This window comes from Seriola lalandi, unplaced genomic scaffold (assembly GCF_002814215.2).
Source record: "Seriola lalandi dorsalis isolate HSWRI2012SDOR001 ecotype SW California unplaced genomic scaffold, Sedor1 jcf7180002054256, whole genome shotgun sequence".
Taxonomy (NCBI): Eukaryota; Metazoa; Chordata; class Actinopteri; order Carangiformes; family Carangidae; genus Seriola; species Seriola lalandi.
The window spans coordinates 2248282-2267400 of record NW_019524809.1 but is presented as its reverse complement, the minus strand read 5'-3'; the positions used below and the strand labels follow the sequence as shown (position 1 = coordinate 2267400).

The 19119-nt window shown below is 42.5% G+C and overlaps 1 protein-coding gene across 8 annotated transcripts in view; it reads left to right on the top strand.

Annotated features, from left to right (window-relative positions):
* The window catches only part of sipa1 (signal-induced proliferation-associated 1), a 33781-nt gene extending 14662 nt beyond the window's left edge, over window positions 1-19119 (top strand). For 2 of the 8 annotated variants that reach the window (XM_087173600.1, XM_087173599.1), the window contains exons 2-16: window positions 1635-3283; window positions 3702-3826; window positions 3924-4112; window positions 5190-5364; window positions 5730-5833; window positions 6992-7149; window positions 7597-8203; window positions 8289-8563; window positions 9327-9722; window positions 10747-10873; window positions 10980-11112; window positions 12334-12432; window positions 13155-13221; window positions 14592-14670; window positions 16031-19119. In XM_087173600.1, the coding sequence (XP_087029726.1) occupies window positions 2170-3283; window positions 3702-3826; window positions 3924-4112; window positions 5190-5364; window positions 5730-5833; window positions 6992-7149; window positions 7597-8203; window positions 8289-8563; window positions 9327-9722; window positions 10747-10873; window positions 10980-11112; window positions 12334-12432; window positions 13155-13221; window positions 14592-14670; window positions 16031-16174 (3792 nt within the window). In that variant the 5' untranslated portion in view covers window positions 1635-2169 and the 3' untranslated portion in view covers window positions 16175-19119. Of the gene's footprint in view, window positions 1-788; window positions 938-1634; window positions 3284-3701; window positions 3827-3923; window positions 4113-5189; window positions 5365-5729; window positions 5834-6991; window positions 7150-7596; window positions 8204-8288; window positions 8564-9326; window positions 9723-10746; window positions 10874-10979; window positions 11113-12333; window positions 12433-13154; window positions 13222-14591; window positions 15724-15931 lie in introns of those variants that run through there. The other 6 variants (XM_087173601.1, XM_087173598.1, XM_023404715.2 and 3 more) reach the window with 6 other exon arrangements.

Below are 19119 nucleotides of genomic sequence, written 5' to 3'. Positions count from 1 at the left end.
ACTATGGTGTTGTCACAGAAACCCACTCTAGGGAGACTTTGAAATATAAATATGAATATATGAATCAATATATTAGCATTTGTCACACAGCTCAGGCAGTTGTTGTATTAAACTGAAAAGTTAGGCTTTCAGATCTGTAATATATATAATATATAGTCTGTATATAACAAAAGCCTTCATACATTTTTTAGTCCTCCAAAACAAAACCTTGGTGGCTGTTGTTCTCTACATTGTGCACATCAGTGTTACTGCCTGTAATAAGAAAACAGAGACAGAAGACAATGCGGGAGGTGATCAAATGCTGCATCAAATAATCTAAAACAATAGCATGTTATAATACAATGAGTTCAATACAAGTCATTTTTTCTCTCCAAGTGTCAGCGAATGTCTTCTAGATGATACGTGCATGTTTACACCTCGACACGCATTAGCATATGTAGACACACCTTTGAAACTGCTGATAACCTCTGATTGTCTGCAACTTCCATATTTACTTTACAGCTTTTTAAAGGCTTTTCACAAAAAAATTGAAAACATCTGCTGATAAATTCTCTGTGATGAAATAGACAGAGTAAGAAAGAACAAGCAAGGAAGGAAAACAAAGATTTCTTGTTACTTCCTCAGTTTTCTAAATAGAATTTGTATGTTGTGTGTGTGCACGCATGTGTGTGTGTGTGCGCGCGCGTGTGTGTGTGCGCAAGCTGGCTAGCTGTTCTGGTAGCAGCTCTGCACCACTGCACCTGCTCTTTAGGCTGCAAGCACGAGAGGGGAGATGCATGTGAAAAAGCCAGACAGGAAGAAGTCTCATACCTTTTTCAAAGCGACAAAAGGTTTCAGCTTGAGCTGATTGACGTCAATTTGGTCAAAGACAGGGCATCAGAGACAGATGTAGACAGAAACTGGATGATCTGTACCTGGAACTAAATCCACTTTGCTGGTAAGTTGCAATCAAAACTTAAAACGCTGAATCGCAAAAGGGCTTTAAAAAAAGGGAAGCACAATTCTTCATACTCTTGAGCTCAAAGCTCTTGGTTTTAATTTGCTCTTAACCTCTTCATTGACTAAGTGAAAATAAACAGTTAAACGCCATACTTTTAATTATTAACAATGTTTCTGTTGTTATTTTTATATTTCTTTTAAACACTGGTGCAGGAGTAAACACCAAAACTGTATGTGTGAATGTTCCATATGTGAGTGTGAAGGACAGTTTACACTCGTTTCTTTTGTATGTTGGCACACTGTCAGTAAGCCAGGAAGGCCCCCTCCCCTGTGTTAATACTGTCTATTGTGAGCATGTGCAGGGTGGATGTGGTGAGCATAAAGTCTGCTATGGAGCTATTTAGGGAAACTTTGGAACGGAAAGTGTGTAAAGGAAAGAATAATAATGAAAGAAAACAGAGGTACAAGGCATTACTCAACAATAAAGCACATGTCGGACCTGCTTGGAGCTTTACTGGTCGAATTCAATACTTGTTTATCAAAGCCATTCTTCCCCACAAAGTGTTTTTTGTGTTCTCACTGACAGGCAGCTTTGGGTTGAATATAAATCTGTGGATTAAGATAATAGCAGTTTGGGTGAATGATGAGAAAGACGTTGCTAAAGACATTTTTTTTTTCTCACTTTTTCTATAAAGGTGGCCAGTGGACAAGACCAAAAGGGAAGCTGCAGGCACTGAAGGGTGCAGACGAATGGATGCCATGTTAGAAGGGCTGATACAGACAGAAACTCTTCTACACAGAGGACAGAGAGTCGGGCTCCAGTGATGATCCCCACATCCTCACTCCACAGGAAGGAGCATCCCGCAACTGGAATACCACCAAAACACACATCTGCACACCTGGACGGACCCCTGCAACGAGAAACAGCTGAATATTCCCCTCAGTCTTTTTCATTTACACTCAAGAACTCTCTGTGTTGTGAGTACAGAGTGTGGCACCTCACAGAAGCATCTATGATTGGAAAGGTTGAGAGAGTTCAACCATCTTAAGTGGTGTGAATGAGGAGTATATTTGTTGCTTTCACTCAGAAGGGTTTTCATCTTTGTGCACAGCGCTCCTGTTTCACACCAGCACCATAGATACCAGGAAAGAAATTTAACTGGGAGAGCAGAAAGCTCTGGACAAGAGTGGAGAAGAGATTGTGGGACTGGAGTTGGTTTCTCAGGCACCATGCAGTCAGATGACCTCTTCATCCGCAAGTTTCGGCGTCAGAATGTGCGGCCGCCGATTGCCACCGTCAACTTTGACCCCAAACCGGAAGCAGGAGTAGTGGAGTGGCCCCCCAGGAGGGATGGTGACGGAGCTGATGGCGACAGCCTCACTCCGAGCCGCGTGGGGCTGAACCTGAGGTCAGTGGGCCGGGGCCACATCATGCAGAGAAGTAACAGCGATGTAACCTTAGGAGACTTGGACTCCTCCGGAAAGGCAGGGGGGAAAGCAACTCGAGCGGTTGGTGAGAAGGTGGGTGTGGGGGCTCAGGGCGACTCAGGTGTGCTGCTACATAGGGAATACGGCAGCCTGTCGTCACTGGAGAGACAGACTCAAGCCCAGGAGCCAAGCACAGATGACCAGGGGCCCCTGAGTCCAAATGCCCTCCGCTTCAAAGATCCTTTCCTACTTTTAGGACTGCAGGGCAACCCTCCGGAGCCTGATGGATTCTTTCGGGGTCTCTCTGTTTCCACAGGGGACTCCCCAAAACCTGCCAAGCCGCCGAAGCCTGAAGGTCTAAGTAAGAAAACCAAACCTGGGCCCCCTCAGATCCCCCAACCAGGTCCGTATGACAACCTCGGGGGCGGAGCCTGGGTGAGGAACTTTGCCCACTACGATGTTCAGAGCATCCTGTTCGACCTCACCGAGGCAGCTACCAACAGAGACAGCATTGGGCGGAAAAAGAATATCACCTCAGGGGCTTCGGCCGCCTCCCAGCTGCGCCCCCTCTCCCAGGCTGCTCCCTCCTCACCTGCACAGGGCGGGGGAGGCAACGGGGTCAACGCAGATGACCCTGAGCAGTCGCTGCTGCTGGACGAGGGGGATGGCAATGATAATGAACTCCTGCTCAGCTGCCCCCACTTCCGCAACGAGACCGGGGGAGAAGAGCAGGTGGGTCTGGGTCGATCCCAGGGCCGACGGGGACTCTGGTCGAGCCTGCGAACCCCCAACGATGCCGTGTCAGTCCTGGAGGAGCCCAGAGAGAGTCACGTCCAGCAGCAGGGCAAAAGCAACTACTTTATAGAGCATGCAGATCTGGGAGCCCATTACTATCGCAAGTACTTCTACATGAAAGGTAGGTTTACTGATTCTGTTTACGATGGTTAATGGAGAGAATAATATCCCAGGGAGAAAAATCAATCTCTGTTCAGCTTAACAAAAACTGGAAGTATTCAATTATTAAACAATCACTTATCACGTCTTTATCAAAATTTCTCAGATTTGTCATCTAATCATTTAGAGACTATGCAAGAATTGGAGGGGGAGGTTAGGGAGGGTTGGACTTTTTAACTGTCAGCCTGGATTTATATTTTATTTCAGGGTTTTCTCATCAAAATCAGCATCTCATCTCCCCACCCTGATCATTTCCGTACAGTCCCTTTTCAGCATCATATTATTTCAACCCCCCACACTGTCACAGTTTTTTGACCTGGTGCAGCACCTTCATTTTTGGTCTTCACAGTTGAACGTATGTGACTGTACTTTAATCATAGAACACCAGAATTTCTTCGGCATGGACGATCGCCTCGGTCCAGTGGCCATCAGTTTCCGTCGAGAGGAGAAAGAAGGATCCAGTGGAGCTCAGTACAATTACAGAATCATCTTTCGCACCACAGAGGTAAAGTGGCGTTTTCTCTTCCCTCAAAGCTCTCTTCAGGTTCAGTGTGTGTAAAATTGATTTGACTGGATGTGATGAATGTGAACCCTCTTCTCAGATGAAGACACTGCGAGGTTCCATCTTGGAGGAGTCAGTGCCCTCTGCTGCTCGTCACACGACCCCCAGAGGCTTATCTCCCAAGAGGCTGCTGGAGTTCATCATGCCTGAGTTGAACCTGCACTGCCTTCGCTTGGCCTCAAACTCCCCCAAGGTCCGGGACACCCTGCTGAAGCTGGACGAACAGGGGGTAAGTGAGGATACGACTGCAGCATGTGTCAAGCAGAAATCTTTTCAGAACATCAGATAGTGTCAAATAGCATCAGAACACCTGAGTATCTAGAGCTTCAACATGTTGTAACTAAAAGCACATACTGTACAGTCTATTAAAAATCTCACACTGCTGTCCACAGTGATCGATCACATGTGTTTAGGTGTGAAGGTGCCTGTTCACTCACTTTGTAAGACTGCAGCTACTGATTTTGTCTGATGTTACTTTTTCACATCAAATAGGTTGTGTATTATAAAAAAAAAGTAGATGTTATAAGCTGCAGCTTCAGTGTCAAAATGTTGATATTATGCTGCTATTTTTTGTCGTCATTTCTAGATGTGTTATTTACAGACAGAAATGAAATTCAATTTCAGTTGTTTTCATATAGTAATAATTAGTCTGTATATCACTGTTTCAATAAATAATTTTAAATGTTCAACCTCATTATAAGTGTTTGTCACATGTTCTCAGAGCCAAAACAAAGTGTTATCTTCAATTTTCTTATTTTGTCTGACAAACACATTGAAAGAATAAAAAAAACAAACAGAGATTAAACTAAAAAAGCAATCAGATTGTCAGATTTACAATTTACAAAACTGAAAACAAATTTTCTTAGATGTGTTGATCCTCTGTTTATCATCATTTAAGCCCCGTCACAGGAACAGAAGCTTTATTTTTCTGACTGTGTTGCAGCGGCTGCTGAACATTAAAACTCACCCACGACAGCCTCTAGCTTCACCTCTGGGGTTAACTAGATCAGAAAAGCAATCAACAACTTTGACAAAATAAACTGTCTCTCTATTTGAAGCGTTGCAGCAGCCTGAACTCTGGTGTAAAAGCTGAAGGGGATTGATAAGGACAATAATGTAATTTATGCTATGAGGGTGTGTAACATTGTGCTTTTTGAGCTGTAAAGTAAGATGTCAAATGATGAGGGTACTCCACTATATGAAAGGTCTTGGTAGATGGTATGGTGGAAGACGGTATAAATGTGCACATTTGACTGTGTGGTGAGGATAATTCTAAAACTCTTTGCTTCTCTGTCCTCTGGCATAGCTGAATTTCCAGCGAAAGGTCGGGGTGATGTACTGTCGGGCCGGACAGAGCTCAGAGGAAGATATGTACAACAACGAGAGCTCCGGGCCAGCGTTTGAGGAGTTCCTGGATCTGCTCGGGGAGCGGGTGCGGCTGAAGGGCTGGGAGAAATACAGAGCTCAGCTGGACAACAAGAGTGAGCTGAAAACACGCACCACACCCCGATCTATTGGCTGCATCTCACCTTGTCGCACGACCATTATCCGAAGGGCATCAGTGCGCCACTGAAAGCCCAAGATAACTCCTATCTAGCCACATGTAATCTGAGTAATGCCTGCAAATAAGCATAGTCACTGCCGATTATCTCCGAGCTGTTTTCCCTTCAGTGAGCAGCAGAGAACAGCAAATGGGACAGATTTCACCCGGACTGTGACAGTTTGAGTTTTCATTCAGAGATGTTGACTGATTTAGCTAAATCTCTTCCTGTCTGTCTCTGTGTGTGATGTGTGTGTGTGTGTGTGTGTGTGTGTGTGTGTTTCTGTGTGTCTTGTGCCTGTGCAGCGGACTCAACTGGGACACACTCCCTCTACACACGCTACCAGGACTACGAGATTATGTTTCATGTGTCCACTATGCTGCCCTACACAGCCAACAACACACAACAGGTAAAATTTACCCAGACAAAACATTTCCTTTTCCTGCCCTTTGTGTTTCTCCAAAGCCATGTTCATGTCTTGGAGGTGAGTTTTCTCTGATGTTTCACCTCCATTCTTTAAAACTGCATCAGTGTCAATTGAACCTTCATTATCCATCTCTGTTCAGACTGTCATGTTTTGGTAAACGCTTTAGAAAAAGCCTCTGTGCTCTGCAACAAGCATGACATAAAAATCCTGCCCCCCAGTGTTCACTCCCACCTTCCTGTTCAGCTGACTGTCACTTCTTTATGTGCAGTCTGTGCTTTAAGCCTGTTTGCTGTCATTTACAAAGAAACTGGACATGGCATACTGATATAGATTAAAAGCTTAAATAAAATAAAACATGGTAGTGACAACACTCTGGTGTTCTTCTTTAACCTAGCAGCTACATGGTGGCTACAGTTTGGGATTTGTACTTTTAGTTGAATGACTTGTTTGTTTATTCTGTATTTACATCTCAATTTAATTTTTGTTGATTGAGTGGCATTTTTTTTCAACTATTAAAAAGTTTCCTCATGAATAATGAATGATCTTGAAGTTACAAGATTAACTTAATTATTCTTTTAATATTGAGTTGTGCTAACTGTAATAGTAACATGTTAGTTAGCCCAGGGTATTTACTTTAACTCAACTCTTTTAACAAGTTACCTTTTATTTTAATTAACAGCTTTGATTTTCATCATATTGTTTATTCGGATCTCCATTAGCTGTTGCCTTGGCAACAACTACTTCCCCTGGGGTGTATATGAAAAGAAAAATACATATAATCAACAAATGTTTATGCTTACGCTACATACAGTAAATAATAACAGTACAATTACAGAGACATATACAAAACATTGAAATACAACAATTTAAATGGGTTGATTGGTAAAATAATAATCATCTCAGTCCACTTGAACATGTAAGACATGTTTGCTTAGTGTTTTTGCAGGCCTGTCTTCAATGATAATCTATTTAGCTGTTTGTTAAAACCTTTTTGTTATTGATTCTTGAGATATAAAAAAAGGCAAACTGTTCCACTGAGATAAGGCTCATTCTCCTCCCAGTTTTATTTTACTGTGACTCAGGCCTGTTTGTCTAATAAAATTCTATGTGTGTGTGTGTATGTGTGTTTTATCTCGTCAGCTGCTGAGGAAGCGACATATCGGAAACGACATTGTGACGATCGTTTTCCAGGAGCCAGGCGCACTGCCCTTCACTCCGAAGTCCATCCGCTCCCATTTCCAACACGTCTTCATCATCGTTCAGGTTCATGAGCCCTGCACTGACAACACCTATTACAGGTATGAGTTATTCCTCTGTTTCACTGTGGAAAATCCCATTATTGAAACAGGCATTCAATTTTCAGACTCTTTTTATTGATTTCTTTTCTTTTATGGGCTGAAATCTGTTGAAATAATGAATTTGTGGTGAAGTAAAACAAGTCATGAAAAGATCTGAGCTTTAAGGAAAGACACAAAATAGTTCACAGAAGATTTTACTCACTGTATCATTCATGATATGCATGTAAATGTATGTAAAGATGAGTGTTACTATGTACATTGTTTTATGTGTCATCTCACATCATAGTAGTAGTGGGCCAGCTCAGTGGGTAGCACAAATATGTTCACCACTGCAGCAGATTCAGTGTAAATGTTACTACAGAGCATCTCTACTACTGAAAACAAGACATAGATCCACTGTGCCCTCTCTCTTACTCCATTATTCCTCTGTTTGTCTCTCCCTCTCAGGGTGGCTGTGACACGCTCTAAAGACATGCCATTATTTGGCCCATTGTTTCCTAAGGGCGCCCGATTCCCTCGCACGCCTGCCTTCAGAGACTTCCTCCTAGCGAAAGCAGTGAACGCTGAAAACGCCGCGGAGAAGTCCGAGAAGTTCCGCTCCATGGCCACTCGCACACGGCAGGAATATCTGAAGGACCTGGCCGAAAACTATGTGACCACAACGCCCATCGACTCCTCGACCAAGTTCCCCCTGCTCTCTCTGGGAGGCAAGCGCAAAGACAAGCTGAAGGGCACCAAAGGTGCCGAGCTGCACAGTGCCGGGGCGCTGGTGTGGGCGGTGATGGTCTACAGCAGAGATGAAGTTGAGGCAGGAGAGCTCAAGCTCCCCTGTCTGCTCGGGGTGTCAGCCGAGTCGGTGGTGCTCATTGAGAGATACACACGCAGGGTGGTGTTTAACTGCTCCTGCCGAGACGTCATTGGCTGGAAAGCAGTGACAGAGACTAAGGAGGGAGGGCCTTGCTTGGATATCTTCTATGAGCGTGGGGAGTCAGTTTCCATCAGTGTGATGGAGAGCCAGGTGGAGGATATACGAGAGGTGGTGCAGAGGCTAGAGGTGGGTGATTGTGGCCTGATTGGAAATTTTGCAGTGAGTAATGTATGTCTTTCTGAATCATTCATCTTTTTCTGCACCTCTGCAGCTGGTTACGCGGGGTTGTGAGGCACTGGAGGTCACCCCCCTGCGTGATGGCGTCGGCCAGCCCGGCTTCCTGATGAACGAGGAGGGCTTTGTGACGGAGCTGCAGCGGTTCTGCTATGCTGAGAGCGGAGGCCTGCAGCTGTGGGCTCGTGTGGTGCGGCTGTGCGGACACTCGCTGGTTCACCTGAGCCCCGAGGAGAGGACCAGGCTGCTGCGCACTGCGCACAAGATCCACATCACTGTCATCCCACCGGACGAGAACGGCAAGCCTCGCAGGTGGGTGAGGCTGCAGATAGAAGGAGAGGGGGGAGGGAGGGAGAGAACAGAAACGAGGGCACTTTCGGGTCAACAGACACAGGGTGAGACTAGAAGGGGCTCGTGGGTATAAAGCAAGCTGCAGAAAGTGAAGAGTAGTCCCAGTGAGGGGTGAGAGAGAGGTTGACAGCTGATAAGGAGGAGAGGGTTAGCAGGACAAGTCAGTTCAGAAAAACAAGAGAGGTGGCAGTCTGGGGTCACGGCTCATTCTGCTGTTGATGGCGGCCTGCAGTCAGTGTCACATCAGCTGGATAACAACCAATCAATCCCCCTAATGATGTTTAATCACTCTGGCACAGGCTGTCCCACTGTTACTAGAACGTTTTCCATTCAGCTGACAGACAGACAGATAGAAGTGTTCAACTAAATAAAAACCAATATTAAACTGGGCACCTCAGCAGCTTCTAACATTTCAAACCTGGCTGCAGAAGCATCCACAGAGAACTCCCCTGGTTTATTTATATTTCAGCCTTGCAATGCTTGTTCTGTGACAACAAAGCACAAATTGTCACAAAGATGTCATAATTCATGATAAGAAATGGAGGCTCTGTGATTTCAAAGGAATATAATAGAAGTTCAGACAAATATAGCCCTTTTTTTCCATTTGATCTTTGTTTTTGCTTTCTAGATGGATTAATGACTCAACAGTGAAATGAGAAGCTGGACGAAAAAGAGGGTCTTGTTGGTTTTTTTCTTACTGAGTATGTTGTTGTATGTTCTGCAGAAGTTTCTCTGAGCTGTACCAGAAAGCCATCAAGGATGCAGAGTGTAAGCCTGGCGAAGATCAGTCAGGAGAGGCCTGGGTGCTGGACGAGCGGGAAGAAGAGGAGGAGGAGGAGGAGGAGGAGGCGAAGGAGGACGAGCTGAAGGCGGGTGGGGTCAGTGAAGCGGACATAATGGAGGTGCAGATGGAGGCCGAAGAGAGCGAAGAGCAGTCGTGTGATAAAGGGCAAAGCGAGAGAAGTCATGAGTCGCTCCTCACGACGCCCAGCTTACCTTTGTTACGGGCCACTTCTCTGCAGGACCAACCAGCCAATCAGAGTCCGGAGGGCAGCGCCTCGCAGCTCACACGCAGCTACTCATTGGAGAGACAGCCGTCCTACAGGGATACGTGTGATGGGTGAGTGTTAACTAAAGCTAACGTTCATTTAAGCTGTCATCAGCTGTGCTACGGAGGCAAGATAAGACAATTTTATGTTATTAAAAACCACAAGAAATGCTGCTTTGGTAGATGTAACAATCCATCTAGATACATCTGCGGTTGTGTAGACCATCAGCTCATCCAACATGGCTGAAAATATCCTCAAACTAAGGCTGACGCATCACAATTAAAACTCAGTCAGTCAGTGCGTCACTTTCTCAGCAAAGGACGAGCCACAAAGAAAGGACACCAGCCGCTGCGTCACTTTCCTTTACTGGATTGTGTTTCCTTAATGCTGTAGCATTTGAATTCTGGTTCACATGTTAAACTTACTTTAACATAAGTGCAGATAAATTATTGATAGTTTTTTTTTTTTTCTTTTTGTTGACAATAACTCGAGTAAATGACAACAAGAAAGCACATTCCTTTCCCATTTGTTTCCATAATGTCTGCACTGTGCACACCGTAGTGTACTACTTCATCCTCCTCAAGTATCAAAGCCCCGGCCTGACAGTCACAGGAATGTTTACAAAGTGTTAAGCTCAAATAAGAGAGAAAAACGTGTTTAAAAGCAGCATGACATGTATGTGTCTGCCTGGCAAATTATTTGAAGCACACTCGCTGGTTTCTCTCCAAAAAGTCACATCAGGCTGAGGAGGACATTGTGCATTAAGGAAATATTCATGAGGATAATATTAAACTCTGCTGCTGACCAAAATGAATTTGACTGCTTTTTATTATAACGCAAAGCAGAACTGAATAATTTGACTGAACTGCTTCAGATCTGATATTTCTGATAGATAATTTTGTGAGTGCAGGATAGCAAATGTCAATCAAGGCAACATCTAAGCCGCCCCAGAGATTACTTGTCTAAGTGCTCCAGTTTCTGTTTTGACCTCTGGACTGGATAATAAAAATAAAAAAAAATGTCACGAAACATCAACAGCAGATTTGCTTTGTGTTTTTTTTCCCCCACATCTCCTCCTTGATGCCTGGCGGACAGACACATGTACGACAACGTGGCACTGAAGGTTGAGCACCACATCTATGAAAACGTCGGGGAGCTGAGAGACGCCACACCTGATCTGATCCTGGCTGTCAAACCCAAGGTTCCCCTGGAGGACGAACAGGTGACAGACTGAGACGAAAGGACATCTGATCGGTTTCAGCCCAACACTCCATCCCCTGTCTGACAGTGTCGTCTCCCCTTTATCTCTGTCTTTATGTTGTCTTCAGTTCATGGGGGCTGATTTTGGCGATGACAAAGCCTCAGCGAGTGACTCCTCTCTCTCGTCTTCCCGGTTGTCATGTGTAGACCGAGATGAAAGAAATTCACGAGCCCTAAGTCTTCATAACTCCATCACCAAGAGTAAGTGCTTCCCTGTACCTGTAGATTTTTCAAATTAAACTTTAAATACACACTGACAGTAACAACACATATTTATTTTGTATTCTTTAACAAAAGGAATATTAACAGCAAGAAAAGTAAAAACATAAATGTATGAAAATGAATTAGGAGGCAAAGAGAGACACATAGATATTAGGGTATTGAGATATGATTATCTTATGACTGATCATGGACTCAGAACAATGCTCCTGTCTCAGAGACAACAGCTGACACAACTGTTCAAATGATGCCAAAATGGAACAATTACACATGTTTGCGGATCATCTCTGCCTGATTTGAGCCTCAAATTCCTTTCTTTCCAGATTTTTTCTGCCTTAAACCCCTCTCTTCATTATCCTCCCTCTGCTTCCCACTGCATCCCCTTTGTCCCTCCTCTTTCATCCACGCTGCCCCCTATTCCGCTAATCTAATATCACCCCTGCGCTGCTGCCACCCCCTGCCAGGGCTGGGATAAAAGGGGGACAGATGGGTAGTGGGAGGGGTGGAGTTTTAGGCAGCCCCAAATCAAGGAACCCCTCTTACACCATCTGCTCTGCCTCCGCTGAGACTAAGAGACTCATCATTTAACTGCCGTAAGAGCACACTTGCTCATCCTCTCATCAGATTCTTCTGATTTTTGTGGGGGTGGACTCTGGAGTCGCTCATTGTTTTTGCATTACGTTCTTTCACAGGAAGTCAGCAGGTTTTTTTAAAAGCATTATAGCTTTTTATACTGAGTATTCAAGAGTCAGCAGATCTAAAAAAAAAAAAAAAAAACATTTACGGCATCTTGAATATCATTTTCTTTAATTAAATTTGCCTCCAATAATTTAACAAAACTTGATGATATTAAGCTAATTTTCTTACATTGTGACTTTCATCTGCTGTGCTTTGGTTGTATGCCGCCTTAAATTCACTGGTGAAAAACATCTTACAATGTCAGAAAACTCTTCCCAATGAAACCTGCAGGCGTTCTACATACATCATGACATCTCCTCCTTGTCCCTGTATACCCTGGGATCTGACCAGCGTTAACACAGCAGCATCCCCCAGTGGTGGCTCTTTGTTACTGTAGAGCCAAAGTGAATCTGGCTCCTTATAATGACTACAGTCTCACTGTTCTGCTGCAGTGTACACTCATCTGCTACACTGAGATGTGTTTCAACTGGCAGCTTGATAAATCTTGGCCTCTCTCTCTCTCAGTTCTCTCAGAGACAACAGACTCTACTGAGGAGGAGTGGCAGTCCATAGCCGACCTGGCCACAGCCTGCCGCAGCATCCTGGAGGCTTTGTCACGAGAGGGTGAGGAACTATTTACACATGCACACCTCACTTACTGTCTGTATAGATGTAAAATAATACAACAAGCTGTCGTAGTTGTCAGCATAATCGCAAACACAGAGAGAAACCCGGATTCGATCCGACAGCTACAGAGTTCTCCCTATGTTAGATAGACTTTTGATAGATATACAAGAACCAGTAATGTAATTCATTTTGTGTACATTATATGACCAAAAGTATGTAGACAGTCCTGGCCTGTTTTTCATTGTTTGGGCGCCTTTATTCCAACTATAGAGTAATATTGGAGATGGTACCAACTTTGTGGCAACACTTTGTCAAAGGCCCTTATCTGATTCCACATGAAAATACGTAATACACTGCACGAAGTGTTTTCCGCAAAAAAAAAAAAAATGTTTTCCAGTTTGGCGTGGAAGAACTCAACTAGCCTGTACAGAGCTGTTACCTCCAATCCGTCCAACACCTTTGGGATAAATTGGAAAGACGACTGTGAGCCGGGACTTATCACCCAACAACAGTGTTTGACCTCACTAAAGCGCTTGTGGCTGCAGCCTGGTTCTAAAATCACGTGCCGAGTGACAGATGTTCATTCGGCTGGTCACATACTTTTGGCCATTTCATGTATATTGGAAAAAAAGACTCCACGTTCTGTCCTTAGAGAAAGTGTATATCTGTTGTACTGCTGTTGTAAACTGCAATAATGTCCATAACGTTCCTTATCACAGACCGCAAAGCCGGAGACCCTGCAGGGGCCGACCAGACCGATGGCAAGCTGAAAGACTCAAAGGAGAGGTGGGTTGCTATACAGTACATACAGGATGAAACAGATAGTTCAGTTCCTCTGTAGTTAGTCTCTTGGTTTTCCTCATCTGCGTCTGCGAGACCTCTACTCCTCCATTCTTTCACAATTGTTTGGACTTTATCAGCTACATCCCACTGTTTGAGTCAATGCAATGGCTTCATGTGACTCAGTGACGCACTTGCACACATGCAGACACAGATGCACGCTGTCATCTTTCTGAATAACTCCCAACCTAATCCATTTTTTTTTTTTTAATTCTACTTCCATACTTTTCCCAGCTTCTCGGTTGTCCTCTTTTTCTCCTTCATGCTGTGTCTGAGCAGATCGAGTCCACAGATCTGTTTACCAAAAGCAAAACAGAAAACAAGTCAATAAAAATTAAGCAAACACCAACATAGAGCTTTTGTTCAGTCCAAGGTTTTATATTCAGAGGCATAGTTTATATCCACCCAGATACTGTAGATGTCAGCTTTGATGACTTTATCACCAATAAATCTTGCTCCAGTCAGCATGTAAATACTTAAAATAGAATCGAGTACAGTATAGTCCATATACTGTACTGTTTAATCACCTCTCATTAGCTTCTGTTTGGGACCCTGAACTTGCAAATTGCAATAAGTATCACAACTTTTGTTAAAAATTTCCATCAAAAGTTCCATTTGTCTATTTTTCATTTTATACCAGTTGAATAAAAGACAGCAATTCAGATTATATTTGGACTGCACTTAAAATTAAACACTCGACCTCTTTCAAAAATATCTCTCTCAATATTCAAAAATCTAGCTAACACTCACTATTTTCAATATTATCACACAAATGAGCTATAAACCGAACAAAAAGATAAAATATATCGTATATAATATATAACCAGTATGTCATGCTTTTCACATCACCAGGAGAGCAGTCGTGCTTTGCTCTGTAGGGCGTAGCCATTATGTACGACTGCATCATGGGACGACTGTACTCATTCAGAATGGGTCTGCTCGTCAGCCACAGCAATTACTGTAAATTGATCTCTGAGTATTACAGGTTTTATTAAGACGGCGGGGACGATGCCCTGAGCTCTGAGGCTGCCAGAGTGACACACGGCTCCACGGCCGATCAAGCAAATTAAAAAGTTCACTCAATATTAGATGAAAGGAGGTGTTATATGTTATATAACATTTTTTTAAAAAAACTAAATTTCATTCCAGCAGATACCAGTGAAGACATCGATCTTTTGGTTTGGTTGTTTGAAAACAAGATAATTTTGACTCTTTGGTTTCCATTTATATATTTTCCATTTATATATTTTCCAATTACGATCCTTAAAATCCTGTAATTGCTTTTGACGAAGTGTCACTGCTTCCCTTTGTTGCAGTGACTCTCCAGGCCACCTAGAGGAGAAGGTATCGCAGCTGGAGGCCATGTTGAAGAAGCTGCAGGATGACCTGCAAAAGGTGCTTTGACTTTCATGAATGTTTTTTTTTTTTCTAATAACATTTTCAGTGAGCTGCACAGGAAAATCAGCAGGTAGGAAAAAGTATTTCAATTGATCCGTTTCTGAGAAGATTAGTATTTTCTGATGCAGCCTCTTGTCTACTTGTACAAACCCTGTCTTCCTGAAGTCACAGCTGACTCACTGTAGAGATGCATCAAAAACACTCAAAAGCCATTTATGTATCCTTCTATGTAACATTTTCCAGATTTTTGGAATATTCACATATTATACTATAAAAAAAAGTATTTAAGATGTCTTTAATGCTGTTATCAATATTTCCTAAGACTTCTGCACTACCAAACATAATTCTGTCTTATGCAAACTTTTCCTGAAGATGTGAAAGATTAAAATTCTCAGCACAAAGTCCACTTGTGTTTCCAAAGCTTTCAGCCCCATCTCACCTAAGTCAGCTACAGACAAATGGAGATTGTGTTGAGAATTGTTTTTGTCAGTACTGTATATGTCTCTGTATGTAAAAATCACATAGAATTTTATCTAGTTTTAAACCCTTAAACTATAACTATTTTTTTTATTAGTTCATCCAATGTATATTTGTCTAATCAGTCAATCATTTAGTCCAAGAACTCTCAAGAATAATGACAAAACATCATTTGGTGCAGATACACAAGTGTAGCACAAGTTTCTTGTGTTTACGTTAAAAACTGTGTTTTCGTGACAGAAAATGAAGGAACAACAATTTTGATAATCAGTCTTTTGTTTATCTTCCATCTTCTTAAATGTGACTTTAAATTTGCTACTTTTCTCTGTTTTATATGACTGTAAACTGAATATCTTTGGACTGTTGTTTGGACCAAACAAGTATCACCTTCGATTCTTGGAAATTGTGATTGTGATTTCCCACTATTTTTGACATTATATTAATGAAAAATGATCGTCAGATTATTCAATCATGACAATAACTGTTAGTTGCAGCCCTATAAACATTGTAATTGATTAGCTGACCAGCGACCCATAAAGCACGGATTTTAATAAACGATATAAACAGTGAAAAGTCAGCAAATGTTTGGTGTTTTTACCTGACAGATGACTAAAACAGAACAAAAAATTTATTTTGTTAAACAAATGATCAGTTCAGTGACTAATTGTTTCTGTTCTGTTTTGGATTGTGAGTTTATTCTTCCTTCTCTGCAGTGTGATGTGCTTCTCTACACTGTTTGTGTTGTTTTATTTCAAGCTCTGTGTTTATGTGTGCCCACTAGTTTCCTTAACGCCACCGCTGTACCTGTCGCTCCCCTCCCGTTCCTGCCACAGCGATCTGAGCGACGGCTTTTGTTTTGTTGTGTGCCGATGTCTTTCAGGAGAAGGAGGACAAGGCGGTGCTGCAGGCCGAGGTGCAGAGCCTCAGGCAGAACAATCAGCGGCTGCAGGAGGAGTCGCAGAGCACAGTGGCCCGCCTCATCAAAGTCACCGAGCTGCTGTGCAACGTCAACAAGCCCTGTTAGCTTCACCACTGCACGCACAAACACACAAATCAGCGGAAAGATGCAAATCGTGCAATGTCCCCGTACGCTCAGTACACTTATTTTGTTCATACTTATTTGCAAAAGCAAACACACACACCTATCCTCTTCAAACTGTGTATTACCACAGTCTCTGTCCTGAATCCTGGACCTGCCTGTTGGTGAGGGAGTATGCAAATCAACTCATACAAAAGAAAAAAAAAAAAAAAAAAGACATTTTTCAAAGTCTCATGACCATCATAGACTGACCGACGTGCAGCTCTCAGGCTGCTGTGTTGGTGTGCTATGCTGGAGTGCTTCTCTTGGTGTGTGTGTATGATACAGTACGTGCGTGGATGTGTGCCACATGTGTGTGCGCGTGTGTGTGTCTGTATGTGTGCATCTCTTACTGTACCTTGCTTCAAATACTTGACAAGCTGGGCTGAATAGCACTTGCATAAAAAGTGGCAATTAAGACTGAGAGACACTGTATAGCATGTTTGGTGGTGTCTTATCTGAAATGACCAAAAGTGTATATATATATCACCAATAATGTATGTGAACAGTAGTATTGCTATCCTCTCTGCCAGACGTGTAGTTGCAATGTCTGAGTGTGGTTCTGCCTGGCGCTGCTAGTGTGGAAGGCCTTGAAATAAAACACAACAAGAAAAAAAAAGGGAACATGACAATGATGAGCCTATAGGCAGCCTTCTACTTCAAAAGATGTAATGATGCTAACTGACTCGCCTCAGAGCAAGGTCTGTTACATAAGGACATCGTTCTCTGCCCTCTTCACTTCTCAGTAGTACTGTATTTAAGAAATCCTGGTGTTTTTAGGGAGAGACAATTAAAGAGAAAAAAAAAAACATAAATGAAAGGGACAAAAACTGGAAATGTCAAAAACTATGAACTGAGCATGCTTGTTCCTTCTGGAAGTGTGTATGAAAACAGTATTAAAGGAATACTAGAAAGGGTTATACCTCTCCTGAAGACACAGACGATGGCAGGAAAGAACCGCTTCAGATTCCTTCCATGATTGCCTGTAGCTGTTTTCTTCTAACCTCACTATTGTAGCAGCCATACTGTAGAAGATCTCCTGCTGGCCTGAACCACAGAATGCCAGAAGGTGGCTTTTCTTTCAGCTCGCAAAATAGCTTTACATGTCTGGATAAAACACCTTGAACTAATAGTGAAATACAGATTATTGTATTTAAATATGTTTTGTGTTTGGCGGATGTCTACAGTGACTATTTTGGGTAATTGTTTAGTATGGCTTATGAGTGGTAGCGGTAAGGACAATAGGTGAAATCTTACCATTCCACCCTGATGTGTGTTTGTGTGTGTTTTGTCGTTCTTGCACTTTTTTTTTTTTTCTTTTTTTTTGTAAAATCTGCACTGGACAGGGCACATACTGTACTTTATTTAGCCTGCCCAGGTTATATCTTGCTCAACATAAGAAGGTGGATAAGATCTCATCCCCCTGACACCACCTTACCTCACCTTTTTGTGTGTCCACTGCTGACGGCGCCGTTATCAAACGTGTGTTCAGAGGAGTTGGACTGCTTCTCCTCAGTGCCAACGAAAAAAGCCCAGGCAGCTCTCCTGAATCCCACCGCAATCCAACAGAACTGACTCAACCACAAACTAAACTCCCAACTACAAACTCTGAACTCCGACAAAAAGGATGCCAAACTTTCGCCAGTCACTCAGACTCTCTTGTTTCTTGTACAAAACTTCCTCTTGTAATTTTATTTTAGAGTCACTGTGAATACCTGGTACCAGCATATTAAGATACAGTATATACAGATTAAATTATGAATCTAAACTTTATCAGTATGTGAAGATACTGTATGTACAGCTGAACTGTTCCATGTTACTTAGTGCATTGGGGTTGTGTATGCCCTCCTTTTGCAGGATGATTATGCAGACAAGTGTGTTAATCGTGGCCATGCAGGCTCCTGTTTCATCTCCCGTACACGCCGAAGCCTCATGACTGAACAGGGAGATGTTGGTGTGAGAAGACCTGTTTTACTGTGTCTTGTATAGTTATTTAGATTGTAGGAGGTTGGTCAAGCATGAGAATGTGCCAAGCAACTTCCAAGCTCTCCTCTGTATGTGTGTATGTATAAAAATGTAACTTATTAATCATGCAAATGTGGATTTTCTTGTAGCTGTTTAAACTGGAGGGAAGTCGTGAGGAAAAAATGTGAAATAGGTCAGAAAGGAAGGTGGGCTTGGTTATGAATTTTAGTTTCTTTTGTAGAAAACCAACAACCATGATATGACGTGACAAAACGCTATCTGCAACTCTTGCTTAATGTGACTATGGTTCTTATTATCATTCTAATATTGAGCTATTTCAGCTATAGCTCTTACATATTTAATAAGGTCTTGAAACACCATTAGGTACGCCTTAATGAGTAAAACTCTTCTATCAGAATGGATGGTCAAAACTGGTCATACTGGTGTTATGTGAAGGCTGATCTCTGACTTTGTGCCTACCTGAAAATGTAATGTATGTGAACCCAGCTTATTGATCTCCTTTCTTCATCTTTGGTTGCACTTACTGAGGTTTTAAGTGGCAAATGAAGGATTTTCTAAGAGACCGTCTCAACATCAGGTCTTTCATCCGCTGAAAAAGTCATTGGGTGACACATGATCCAAAAGAAGGGATAATAATGATGATGATAATAATAGATGTGTGTTGTTGATCTCAAGCATCAATGAAGGTTTACAGCTCTGTGAGTACCACCGATTGTTAAGAGAACCGAAAAATATATCATTTTTAAAAATGAATTAAAAGGAAAAAGGTGCTTAAAATGACTGATGATGCATTGGAATCGAGTTTAAATTGAAGTGAATGTGTTGAATGGCGTATGCTTCCCCTAAGGGAGGATTATTTTGGTATTTAAATTTTTAAAATAAACTGTCTTAGAAAATCTAAAAAA